The sequence below is a fragment of the Lissotriton vulgaris genome, unplaced genomic scaffold (assembly GCF_964263255.1).
Source record: "Lissotriton vulgaris unplaced genomic scaffold, aLisVul1.2 SCAFFOLD_922, whole genome shotgun sequence".
In the NCBI taxonomy this organism is placed as follows: domain Eukaryota; kingdom Metazoa; phylum Chordata; class Amphibia; order Caudata; family Salamandridae; genus Lissotriton; species Lissotriton vulgaris.
Genome location: NW_028254908.1, coordinates 341,522 through 353,981, shown reverse-complemented (window position 1 = coordinate 353,981; position 12,460 = coordinate 341,522). Strand labels below are relative to the sequence as shown.

The 12,460-nt window shown below is 44.9% G+C and overlaps 1 protein-coding gene across 1 annotated transcript in view; it reads right to left on the bottom strand.

The window, feature by feature from the left end:
* The window catches only part of LOC147659375 (E3 ubiquitin-protein ligase TRIM11-like), a 134,184-nt gene that overhangs the window by 57,273 nt on the left and 64,451 nt on the right, over window positions 1-12,460 (bottom strand). The window contains exon 4 of the mRNA XM_086951791.1: window positions 5,469-5,491. Within this exon, the coding sequence (XP_086807917.1) occupies window positions 5,469-5,491 (23 nt within the window). The remainder of the gene's footprint in view (window positions 1-5,468; window positions 5,492-12,460) is intronic.

The following is a 12,460-nucleotide window of genomic DNA, read 5'->3' as shown; positions in this document are numbered from 1 at the left end:
TGTTTCTGAAGCTCAAAAGAAACAGAAAACCTATTTTGATGAACGGAAGAGATCTGCTGCCCATGACATTTGTGCTGGTGATGTGGTTCGGATCAAAAATCCTGTTCATGTCACTAAGGGTAGGAGCAAATTCTCTCAGCCACTTGTAGTTGATAAGATCTGTGGAAATGCTGTACGTGTGAATAATAAGGATTGGTGGAACGTCTGTAAAGTTGTTAAAGTTAGTGGTGATGCTTTCACTGGTGTTTCTCAGCCCAATCCCAGCTCTGTTTCAAATGACAAACGTTTCAGTTCTGTTGCTATTAACGAAAATGGCAGAAATGTTGTTGATGTTTCTGTACCTGGACCTCGCAGGAGTCATAGAGTGTGTAAGATTCCTGCCAGGTTCAGATAACCTTTTGCTTCGGTCTTTCTCCTTCACTGCCAGTTGTATTTTCCTTTTCCCCTTACGTTCCATCCTTATTTTCTGGTTACTTCACTTCTCTTCTCTTTTCACTTTTCTTTTCTTTTCCTTTCTCTTCTCCCTACTTTCTCCAGGTTTGAACGCTGCTTCTTTTGTTTTACAGAAAGGAGGATAATGTAGTATTCTCTGTATTGTGCCTCCCTGGCACCTGTAGTTAGAATCTCTGTGCCTGTATGTTCTATGGCTTTGTAGTAGAATGTTCCCTTTTGGCAGTTGATAGCTTTGCCTGCTCCCTGTCGCTGTGCTTCTCCTAAGCTGAATAAACCTGACCTACAAGCAAACCTGTTGTCCAGTTTACCTCTTTACTACACACATCCCCACACACACACACAACCCCACACACAGAAACCCCCCTGCACACACCCCCACACACAGACCCCACACACAGAACCCCCACACACACACACAACCCCACACACACACAACCCCCCCACACACACAACCCCACACACACACAACCCCCCCACACACACAACCCCACACACACACAACCCCCTCCACATACATCCCCCCACACACACAACCCCCCCACACAACCATCTATCGATCTATCTATCACCCTCACTCTATCTATCTATCGCCCTCACTCTATCGCCCTCCCTTCAACAACTGGTTCAAATATGTTCTCTCAATGTTTCAAGCTTTATTACAAATGTCACAAAAAGATGTTCTGTTCTTGTTTTTTTAACGGCCTACACCCAGTGACTGCAACACTTTTAATGTTGGGCCAGGCTACATATTTTCCCAAGTTTACTGACAACGTGGCCTCTGTTTACAGTAGATGCTTGGCCACAGTTACTTCCAACACTTTGCACTGGCACTTCTTGTCCTACAGCTAAATTCAAACTGTTCTGAAATAGAATCTCATAATTTTCAAAATTTTGCAGTAAAACGATCAAAGAGGTACTAACTTAATTTCGACATCATTATCGAAGTGCAGTTTATCTTGTCTTCATCAGTACTTCGTACATCTCTCTAGAGATGTGGCCTAACGACCAGAGCTGCCATCTAAGTCACGTAAATACAAAACATGTTGCATTACAAAGGCTATAGGTGTCCCATTCGCGAAAGTTATAACTATTGGCATTGTAAATGACAAAGCTATCAATTTAGCTATTTTAAAAACCAACACATAAATAAAATATTTGTCATTTACAAGACCAACAGCTCCAACTTTTCTAATGCGAGACCTATTGCATTTCCAATGCTTGTTTATCTTCTTGCTTAATGGGATACTGCCGTTGCGGAGTTGGTTGATATTTTAAATAAATTGGAACATGATTGGAGAAGGCTGGCATAATGATGTCTTCGCCATGTGGGCACTCCCTGAAAAATTCAGGTGGCCAGTCTTGTTCAGCTACAAGAATGTCATAAACCTGAGAGAGCCGGTCACAAAAAAGTGCTCTGTTTTTTCTAGTTATGTCCCCCTCCATCCGGAGTGTTACTTCATATAACTTGTGTGGGACACGAACCCTGGTATCCGCAGTTTCAACTTGGATGTACTCATTCAAGTCCACTGTCTCCAGATGATCCTTCAAGTTCTTGCGAGCTATGGTGACTTCTGCTGCACTGTCCAACATTGTCTGAGATCACTCCACGTTCTTGAGTTGTGTCCTCAAGATCCTCGGCATGTCTGATTTTTAGACCTGCTACCTTCTTTTTAGTGAATTGAGTTTTCTTATTTTTCTCAACGTGTTGATCGTCTTTGGACTTCATGCATTCTTCCTTATGTTCTGATTGTCCTCTTCTTTCGGATTTCTGTGACAAAGCCTGAAAGGTACGAGAGGAACGTGTATCAGTGTCTTGATTTCTATCAGGTTTTCTCAAATTATCCCAATTCCTGAGGTTGTACCTCTTTTCAGAGGGCTCCTTTTGAGGAGACCTACCTCTGGATTGAGAACGCTTCTCTTTAGAAGTTTGTTTAGTGTTCTCCCACTTCTTTTTAGGAGTAGTAGGAGTGTTTTTAATAAAGACCTTTTCAGGACTTTGTCAGTTGGGGTTTCACTGGTTTATCACCCAAACTGTCTCTACCTAGTTCTTCATAGGATTTTTCAATTATTCTGGCCAATTCGTGTGGTTGCTCAGTTACATAAAAATTCCCTTAACATTTGGCGGATCGCCACGGATGCTGCTTCACCTTTAACATTAGCTAATATTATTGTTGAGACCTGTTTGAAATCTTTCCGTAATTTCATACCTAAATTTAAAGCCGGCTCCGCCCCGTATTCATTTTGAATCAGTTTCAGGACGTCTGGTATTACCGCCATAGACGGAACACCATTTGTTTTGGTGTAGATTGCAGCAAAGACTGTACCCCAGGTGTCACGGTCCTCCAGATGTGGTGCAATCCCCATCGGTAAACAGATTGTTAGAATTCTGGGTTTCTCATGAGGGGTAGTATCGGGAAATACTGCCTCGATTTGAATAATTTTCTTAGCTATCCAGAATGGAATTTGTTCCCTTTTTGCGGGCAATTTACCAATGACTGATTGTATAGTCTGTGGTGAGATTTTATTTGTGTTCCACTGGTGAGAGGTTTGCTGTGGAATCCTTATAGGAGGTTGGACTTTTAGAGTCCGCATGACATATTGAACCAATTGTCTATATATTTTTATTAATTGTTTTAGTTGAACTAATAGTTCTGCACCTGTCATTTCCTCAATGGCAGGATGTGGTGTATAGCTGGCTAATACTGGCCATGTTGCTCCTTGTCTACCTAGTGGACCGAGCCTGGTAATGTGATTTCGATGTTGTAGGGCGCCTTTAAACCAGAGCGCATGCTCATGGTAAGTTAGTGGAATTGCAATGTCCTCGAAAGGAAAGTATTCCGTTGGATGTTCCTCTACTTTGTAGAAGTGAAACAGATCTGATACTGCATTTGCTTCAAGGAAGATTATCCATGAACAGATTTTATTAGTAGTTTGAGTTGAACTAATAGTTCCTCATCCGACATTTCTTTAATGGCCAGATGTGGCCTATAGCTGGCTAATACCAGCCATGTTCCGAGCCACACACTCAAATCCGGAACACACCGGTCGATAGAACGAGTGACGGACTGCCAGGAAGAAAGGAGCAGGGAGGCCGAATACAAAACCGGAGAACGGACCAAACTTCTGGAAACAGAGTGCTCCAGAAGGGAGCATCCAAGAAAAATATACCATCACCTAAATTTAAATGGGTGAATGAAGATATCCGCAATTCTAAAAACGGTGGCTTCTCCTGGCAGTCAAACATCAGCAGATTCATGCGGGGAATCAGTGACATCATAAAGTAAGCACTGAACCCTGGAACAGACCCACCATTGCGAAGCCCCAGGATTTTTATAAGAAGCAACATTGTCCAGTGGGGATACGAACTCTATCTGGAATAAGAATCAGTCCTGAGGAAGGTATACAAACAGAATACCAAAACGCCGCGTCGACTTGTTGATTCTTTGTGTTTTTAAGACAACTTTTATCAAAATGTATAACATGTGTTTTTAAATATTGTAATACTGCATAATGACCAATTGTTTTTTTAATTGTTTTTTTGACTTATAATAAATCTGAAACAGAGGTTTACCAAACATATGGTGTGGGGATCATTTCTCTTTTTTATTACATTCTTTTTTCTATTGTGTGATTTATTAAATATAGCAGACTTTACACACGACGGATTTAGTTTAATATACTGTTTTAATTATCTCTTTCTTTAACACTGGGTAACTATCGCATTAGTGGAATATAGATTAACTATTGCTTTGTGGTTGCATATTGTTAGAAGCAGAATATTACACTCTGTACCTTTACCTTTCCCGCCCGATTGATGGTATGCTGCAAATTGTAGTATAGGTTCGCCATAGTGAGCACTCATTAAGACTGGACACACCCTCATTCTGTCCTTCTAGTGGGGACGCCGCTTTCCTTTTTGACAACTTTCTTCCTTTAAGTACAACTTTTTGACACTGAATGACACAGATGCAATCCATTCTCATTCTATCTTGTCTCTTTTTCAACAACTGCTGCACTCCACACATTTCTAATTTTTATTATTCTCTCCAAGCATTCACCGAGATGGTGACTGAAACAGACTGCCTGACGTGCAGTGCTTTAAATTGTTATAACTGCTCTAAAGCTTTTCCCTTGGGAAGGCCCTGGAGTTAATCACAAGTGGGTGAAACGTGTTGGCAAAATCTTCTGATCATACAGCTACACGGTGTAATGGACAATTATGCTTAAACCTCTGAATGTGAAATATTAAGCCTGAATAGCAAATGTGTTACATTAACATACCTCACCAACTCTAGAACTTTGTCTCAGTTTGAAGAACTGTAGTAAAATTCTATCCCCTGTACCAGCCACTGTCTGTGCATTAGAAGAGTTCATACAGTTACTAATTCCCAAGAATACCTTTACAAATTGTGCCCACTTTCATCTTTATAACTAAATGAACACTGGGTTCTTGGGTCACACCCACTCCTTGAACTGGAGCAAAACACAGGGGCTGTAACCTTTGCAGCCCTCGAGTACTGAAGGATGAGGCGGGTTTAGGGGAGGATGTGGGTTTTCAGAGAATTCCAATGATGTCCTAAGCATTTGATGAACGTCTGAGGATTGGCGGGGGCAGCAATTCATGAAGGAGGTTTAGAATACTCAGAGTTTTTGGAAAACTTGAGGTAATTTCTGACAAAAAAGGGGCTTTTTATGGAACCAAAGGAGTTTTCCTGGTCTCATGTTGTATTTTTATAAGATTAGGAGTTTATTAAAGTTCCAAGGCCGCACTCTGAGAACTAAACTATTTCTTAGAATTAAAAAAGACTGGATGTTTTGAGAACAAAGCGAGGGGCCTCAACAATGTCTGGAGCTTTTGAAAAACTGAAGAGTCATTATGAGGTGATCTACTTATAATATCAGGTAATATTGCTCTGACAGCAGAGAGGATCTGTGTGAGCCCAGTACTGACATTTCCACTCTGCAGCCAGACCTGCTCCTTACACACTGAGAGGAGGACAATAAATCAGCCTTACCTGTCCAGGGTGCTTCTAACATCCTGCAAAACAAAAGAAGGACATCCGTTTCAATGATAGATTTTAAAGATCAGGAAGCAGTTTAAGTGTAATATAACTTGTAAAATGCTAGTTAAGTTAAACACATGAAAGCCTCTAACGCAAGCAGACACTAGGGTGCCGACCTAACACCTCAACACACACACAGTCTGTGGTATTCTGAATAGGGTCACATGAGAAGGCACAGCTTGTAATATCCCAAATGGGACCAAAGGCAGCAGAACATTTAAAATCTGAATCATGGTATATGGCAGCGCAGTCTGTGATATCCTGAATGGAGTAACAGGTTAGAGCGCTGAGTGATACTATAAATGGGAGTAGGGAGGTTAGTTGCTGTCTCCCTGGGATTGATTGTTTTGCTATGCGCAATTGAGCATTTCTTGCCACTCGCTTTCATTTAAACTTGACCCATGTTTTAACTTTGCTTAATTCTTCGTTTTTAACACATTATTGCTGCTGCAATTCTTCCTAAACTTTCATAGTATTTGGGAAGCTGATTGTTTTACATTGATTCTTTTTTTTTTAAACGGACCACTCACCTGCACTTTGCTCCACACACATTGAAATCTTGGAGGGACACTTCCTGCTTGGCTGCCATCTTGGGAAGGGCACGCTCTAGGAACCGGGGGAACTCGCCATAAAGCATGGGTGCTGCGCGGCGTGCCTAAGGCAAGCCCGTCTGCGCCCCGGAAGCGCCCAGCGCCAGCCACGCTGCCCGCTTTCCATCACAGGTGCATGCGGAACGCAAGTCATGGCAGCAGGGAGAAACTGGGATTCATTGGTGAGTCCCTGAGCAGGTGCGCTCACGTTTGGACCGTGCTCGAAAATATAGATAGTATCTGTCCCAACTGTAATTTTAGATTTCTTCGCACGGGGGGGCTCTACACCCTTACCCAACCACACTCCTTCTACACCCTTACCCAACCATACACCTTCTACCCCTTTGGTTGGGCAAAATATTAAAGCAGCCCTGATTAATGCGCGGTCTTTTGTGAAGCATGTGTCAGACCTCTTTGAGCTTGTGGTTGATAACCAGCATGATCTTTTATTTATAACCAAGACCTGGTTAAATGATTGCTCCGCCCCGGTTATTACATTGGCTATCCCATTAGGGTTTAAAATTGCCAGGGTGAACCGAAAAACAGGGCGCGGGGGAGGGGTCGAGGTAGTTTACAGGGAAAGCTGGATTTTTACGCAGGGGAATTCCCATGATTTTATGGAGGGCAAAGTGTTGGATTTCTCCCTCACTATTTCTCCACATTTTCTGATGGGAGGTACGCTTATATATCGCCCCCCTGGGTCCCCTAGTTCTTTTCTCAAAATGATGGATGAAGCCAATGTGCATAGAACTTTAAAATGCTCTAATTATTTATTGCCCTGCGATTTTAATTTTAATTGTAGAGAAGCTCCCGATACACATACTCTTAATGAGTCACTGGAACTTGCCCAACTGACACAGTGGAGCAACTCCCCCACTCATAGTGGTGGTCATACTATTGACGGGATCTGCTCTAATTTTCTGCTAATGGTATTTGACCCTCTCCCGGTCGGAACATTTTTTCATTAAATTTTCTTGGTCCATTCAGCCTTCCACTTGCGCTACGAATACTCCTGTGGTCAGACCTCCTCCTCGCATTGAGCCGGCTGCTTTTGGTGGGGTCCTGGCCGATACTCGCTCAGGTATGTCAGGGGATTTACTGGAAGCAGTTGTCAGACTCAAGATTTGGTTGGCTGGTGCAGTGGAGAATTTCTCTGGTCCTCTAGGTCACAAAAGAGCAAGAATGTGCCCGTCCCAACCCTGGTTTTCTAAGGAGTTAAAAGAAAAAAAATCTGCATGTAAAAAGCTAGAACGGGATTGGAGACAGGCCTACAGTCCTCTAGCTAAAACAGCCCTTAGGAAAGCTCAGAACAATTATTACTCTATGGTGAAGGTTGCCAAAGGCCACTTTTTCGCAGAGCGTATTGCCCAATCAAAAAATTATTCAAAAGAAATATTCTCAATTGTTCAAAGCTTCCTTGATCCCGGGGCTGAACAGAGGACTTCTCCTGGATCTAATGATTGGTGTGAACAGCTTTCAGTTTTTTTACTGATAAAATTAAAGCCATACAGGATAGCTTTGGGTTCATCAAACAGCCTCAGGAGATCCAGTTCCATTCTAAAACCACAATGTCGGGTTTAGTGTGCCCTTCTTTGGCTACATTTTCTTCTATTCCGCTGTCAGACACCCTGACTATTCTTAAATCGGTCAAATCAGGCTCTCCTACTGACCCCTGTTGAGCAAGGCTACTGGCGGCAGTTGAAGATATAATTAACCCAGAAGTTAACAACATTGTTAATATGTCCCTTCGGACCGCTATGATCCCAACTGAGTGGAAACAGGCAAAACTGCTCCCCTTGCTGAAAAAACCCTCACTTAATCCCACCATACCGTCCAATCTCACTTCTCACGGCTGTGGCAAAGGTGTGTGAGAAAGCGGTCTATAAGCAGCTCTCTGAGTTTGTTGAGACCTCGGGCGCCCTCCACCCGACCCAGTCGGGCTTCAGGGCGTTCCACAGCACGGAGACGGCCTTGGTTGAGATGGCGGAGGCTATTAGAGAGTGTCTTAATGCAGGCGGCAGAGCAGCATTAGTGCTTTTAGATCTCTCTCTGCCGCGTTTGACACCGTGCCTCACCAACAACTTCTGGCACGGCTGTCTCACATCGGCATCTCTGGGCAGGTATGAAGAGAAGTGGACTGAATCCTTCCTAGCCAATAGATCACAGCAAGTATGCTAGCCTCCTTTTTCTTCTACTCCTAGCAGTCTGAATACGGGGGTCCCTCAGGGCTCTACATTGAGCACACTTTTGTTTAATGTTTACATGACGCCCTGGTCTACTTGGCAGAGGAGCTGGGTGCTAAAATCATAGCCTGTGCTGACGATACCCAGCTCCTCTTCACGTGGAACAAAACTGACTTCTCTCCGACCATTGGGAAGAATTGTCTCGCTGAGGTCTTTAAGTGACTAGCAAAGGCTCAACTGAAGTGCAATGAGGAGAAATCAGAAGTGCTCCTCTATGGTTCTTTCCCCCTGCATTTCAGAGAGGATATTTGGCCTGTGAGCTATCCTATGCCCAGTTCTTCCGGGTGTCCAGCTAAAAATCTGGGGGTCTGGTTTGGTGAGGATTTGACATTTCTGCCTCAGATTAACAAACTGGCGGGTGTGTGCTTTGGCACACTGAAACGCCTAAAGAAGTTTCTGCCTCTTTTACCTAAAAGGGCTAAGGAAATGGTGACCCGCACACTCATCCTGTCAAGGTTAGATTATGCCAATGCCCTGTACACTGGTCTCCCGGCACATCAGCTAAAAAAGCTACAAATTGTTCAGAACATGACGGCTAGAGCCATGTTGAGTATGCCAGGCAGATCCAGTGCTAGTCAGAACCTTTGAGATCTGCATTGGCTCCCGGTTGAGCAGCGGGTACGGTTCCAGGCTCTTACATTTGTCCATGGCGCCCTCTACAAGGTAGGCCTCAATACCTTAGGAGACAGTTTTCGTTCTATGAGCCGTTTCAACATCTTCGTTCTACAGGCCAATGCCTTGCTGTGGTTTCTAGGTTCCGCCAGACTAGGTTAGGCGGTAGCTCTCTTTCGGTTAAAGCGGCGTTGGCTTGGAATGCCCTGCCCTTTGAAAAACCCTTTTAAGCTCACCAGAAGGAAACCCATTAAAACGCAACGAGCAGGTGGGGGCAGGAAGAGGAAAAGCACCAACATGGGTGAATCGCAACAAAAAAATAATTTAAAAAAACAAACGAGCAAGCAGCAATAGAGACCACAAATCGAACGGTGGTAAATCCCACAAATAAATCTCTCACTGATATGGAAATAAAGGTACTGAGCCTAGGACTAACATTTTGCCCTAGCAATCATCTGGAGTATACGCAAACCAGAATTGACCTTTTCAGTTTTATACGCAAAAGAGACACTAAGGACTTCTTGAATAAAATCACTGAGATAACATGTCAACCTACTTACCTATTAAAGGTGCTGAACATTACTAGCCTTTATACTTGTATAGAACACAAGGATGGTTTAAGGGCCACACAGATTTACCTGGACAAACGTCAGTTACGTTATTCTGAACATAATCAAATGCAGATAGAGTTTATAGAGTTCTGTCTTACAAACAATATTTTTTTTGTTTGAGGATCAATATTTCAGACAGACATCTGGTGCGGCGATGGTCACCTGCTTTGCCCCCAGTTATGCTAACTTGTTCGTTAGCTGTTGGTAGGAGCAGGTGCCCAAAACCTATATGGGTCAGATTAGTGGCAGAGTGATGGAGTGGTATCAATATATGCCAGCCCGTTTAAAATGAACTCCATGAAACGTTACAGGACTCTGCGGAAAAGGGGTCCAAAGCGCTCATCCTCCAAGCATCAAACCAATGCCCCTTTTGTCTTTAAGGGGGCAGACTCCATTGCTGATAATGCCAGTGCTATTCCCTTCATAGCCCCTCAGCCTGTGCCTCTCTGTGCCCCGGTTACTTATGTCCAGATGGAGGGGCTGCTGAAATCTCTTTTGGCCCCGATTGTTGATAAAGTGGCAGGGATGGGAGAAAGGCTTGACAGGCTCGAACAATCGACCCGGGACAGCTTTTTCTCGCTGAAAGCACTGATTAAACTACATTTTAAGATAGGGGAGGAGGTGCAGGGAGTGACCCCCCTAATGGTTCCACCCAGGTGCCCCAGCTCGCCCCTCTCGATATAACATCCACGCCCAATGTAATAACTTCGGACCCGGTCAATATTGTACTAGTAGAGCCACGGAGAGCTTCTTCTTCTGCGGGTAGCACTGGTCAAGCAGCGAAAGCTGCTCCAAGTACCTTCAAGCACTTAAAACCATCGGGTGGGGCAGAGCTTCCGGGGAGGAAAAATCAAGTATCAACTAAGGGAACAAGCAAAAACATCCCGAATGCCCATACTGTGACTACCTCACATACTAGCAATGCCCCAATGCGACCGCAAATTCCAACTCCTAAGGTTAATCATAAGGCCGCTCTGTCTAAAACTGCCCCGAAACCTCCTCCAGTCAATTTGCCACCAGATTGCCACCCAAATGTTGCCGTCCTGATTAACGTACCTATACTAAAGGCTGGCACCAACGAAACCCCCCAGGCACTAACAAATAAAACTATGTACTGGCTCAATTCCAACAAACCCTTAGCAAGGGGCCTAGAAGGCCATATCATAGGAGCAAGAAGGGTGAACTGGGTGGGCTATGGGCACAAGAAAGTGGAAGGTGAATGTTTGGTGGTAAACTTTAGAGACATTAGAGTAGCACAATCCATCTGCGACTCCAATCCTAATCTTGATGGGCAGGGAATCAGCATAGTGGATCTAACATTTTTCTACCCAAGAACAACCCCACTTATGAATGGTCGAGATTTTGTTTCTGAGCAGAACAACAACAAACTACTTTGACTTCCCTACCAAACCTCTGTTCTATCCTCAGGCAGCCTGGCAATCAACCGGGCGGAACCCTTTGGGATATTGAACCGAATCAAATTCTGAGAAGTTGGTGGTAGATGACACTGCTGCGGGAGACCTCGACCTGAGCAGTCTGGTTGCTGTCCCAGACACTCCCTTTATGTGCAGTAAAATCCCCACACCCACGTATGAGAGAAGCCAGGCCCGAGCTGAGCAAGATGGGGTTAGTACCCTAGTGATACAGGAACCTGTGGCGGGTGAGAACGACCCTATCCCCGGCGCTGCTCCAGCAGTGACGGATCCAGTTCTTAGGATTTTCAGCTGGAACATCGCAGGAATTGACAGGAAGATGGAGTTGCCAGAATGGAGTGCCCTCGTGGAGGGCTACTCCATCTGTATATTCCAAGAGACATGGGCCAGGGAGCCCCGTCACAAGGTGGGCTATTCATCACATTTTATCCCTGCGGTCAAGCCCCTGGCAGGGAGGGGGCGCCCTTCAGGGGGTCTCCTCATCTGGGTTCCAGTCTCCTTGGACTGCAGGGTGGAGGAGCACCTTACAAACTCCCCTGATATACTCAACATCATGCTTAAGGATTCCCGGGGTCGTATCCAGCTAGACATTTACAACGTCTATGCCAGAGGCACAAGGGGGGGGGGGGGGGAGTACAATCGGCCACCATAGCACTCCTGGAAGACCTGTTAAGAAAACGGCCTAGGCACTCTAACACCATGGTGACGGGTGACTTTAATTGCACGTTCGAGCCCCTTGGTCTTGATGATGTGCTGGGCGTGGAGGAGGAGGACGCGAAAAGAGGGATCCCGGCCCTGGCCCTGCCCCCCATCAAGAAATGGACCCAAGTGTCACTACAGATCAACGCACTAAATTTGGAATTTGACCTAAAGGCGGTAAACTGGAGGTCAAAATCGGATGTGCAGGGCGCACACACATACAATAGGCCAAACCATACATCGAGAATAGATTATATTCTTCTCGATGTATGTCTGTGGAGTACCCTGCGCGACATGAGGATCATTGAAAGTATTGACAGTGACCGTAATCTTCTGTCACTTGATCTAACCGCAGGGTGGCTTGGGGATATGGATAGGCTCAAACGTTCATTGCCGGCACCAAATATCCAGAGATTCACGGTACCTAACTGTGAGAGACGGTTAAAATGGTCCAAGATCGCCCTGTCCACCGAGAAACTTTCTACTATAGGGGTCCTGCTGGTCGAGGCTCAGAGCAAACTGGGTCTATTGCGTAGTGCACCGGAGGAGGCCACGAAGGTCTTTTGTGCCTTAACTGGTGCACTGGGCAAACTCTTTGTTTTACCCAGTGGTGCCCGGACCACGTCCAGCAGGAAAGACTCCGGGACAAAACAGGGCTGGTATACAGCAAAATGCAGGCACAAGAAAAGGGCCCGGATAGAGGAAAGACCTTTTGCTACTCCCAACAAGCACACCTACTATCCCAGTGCTTCTCGA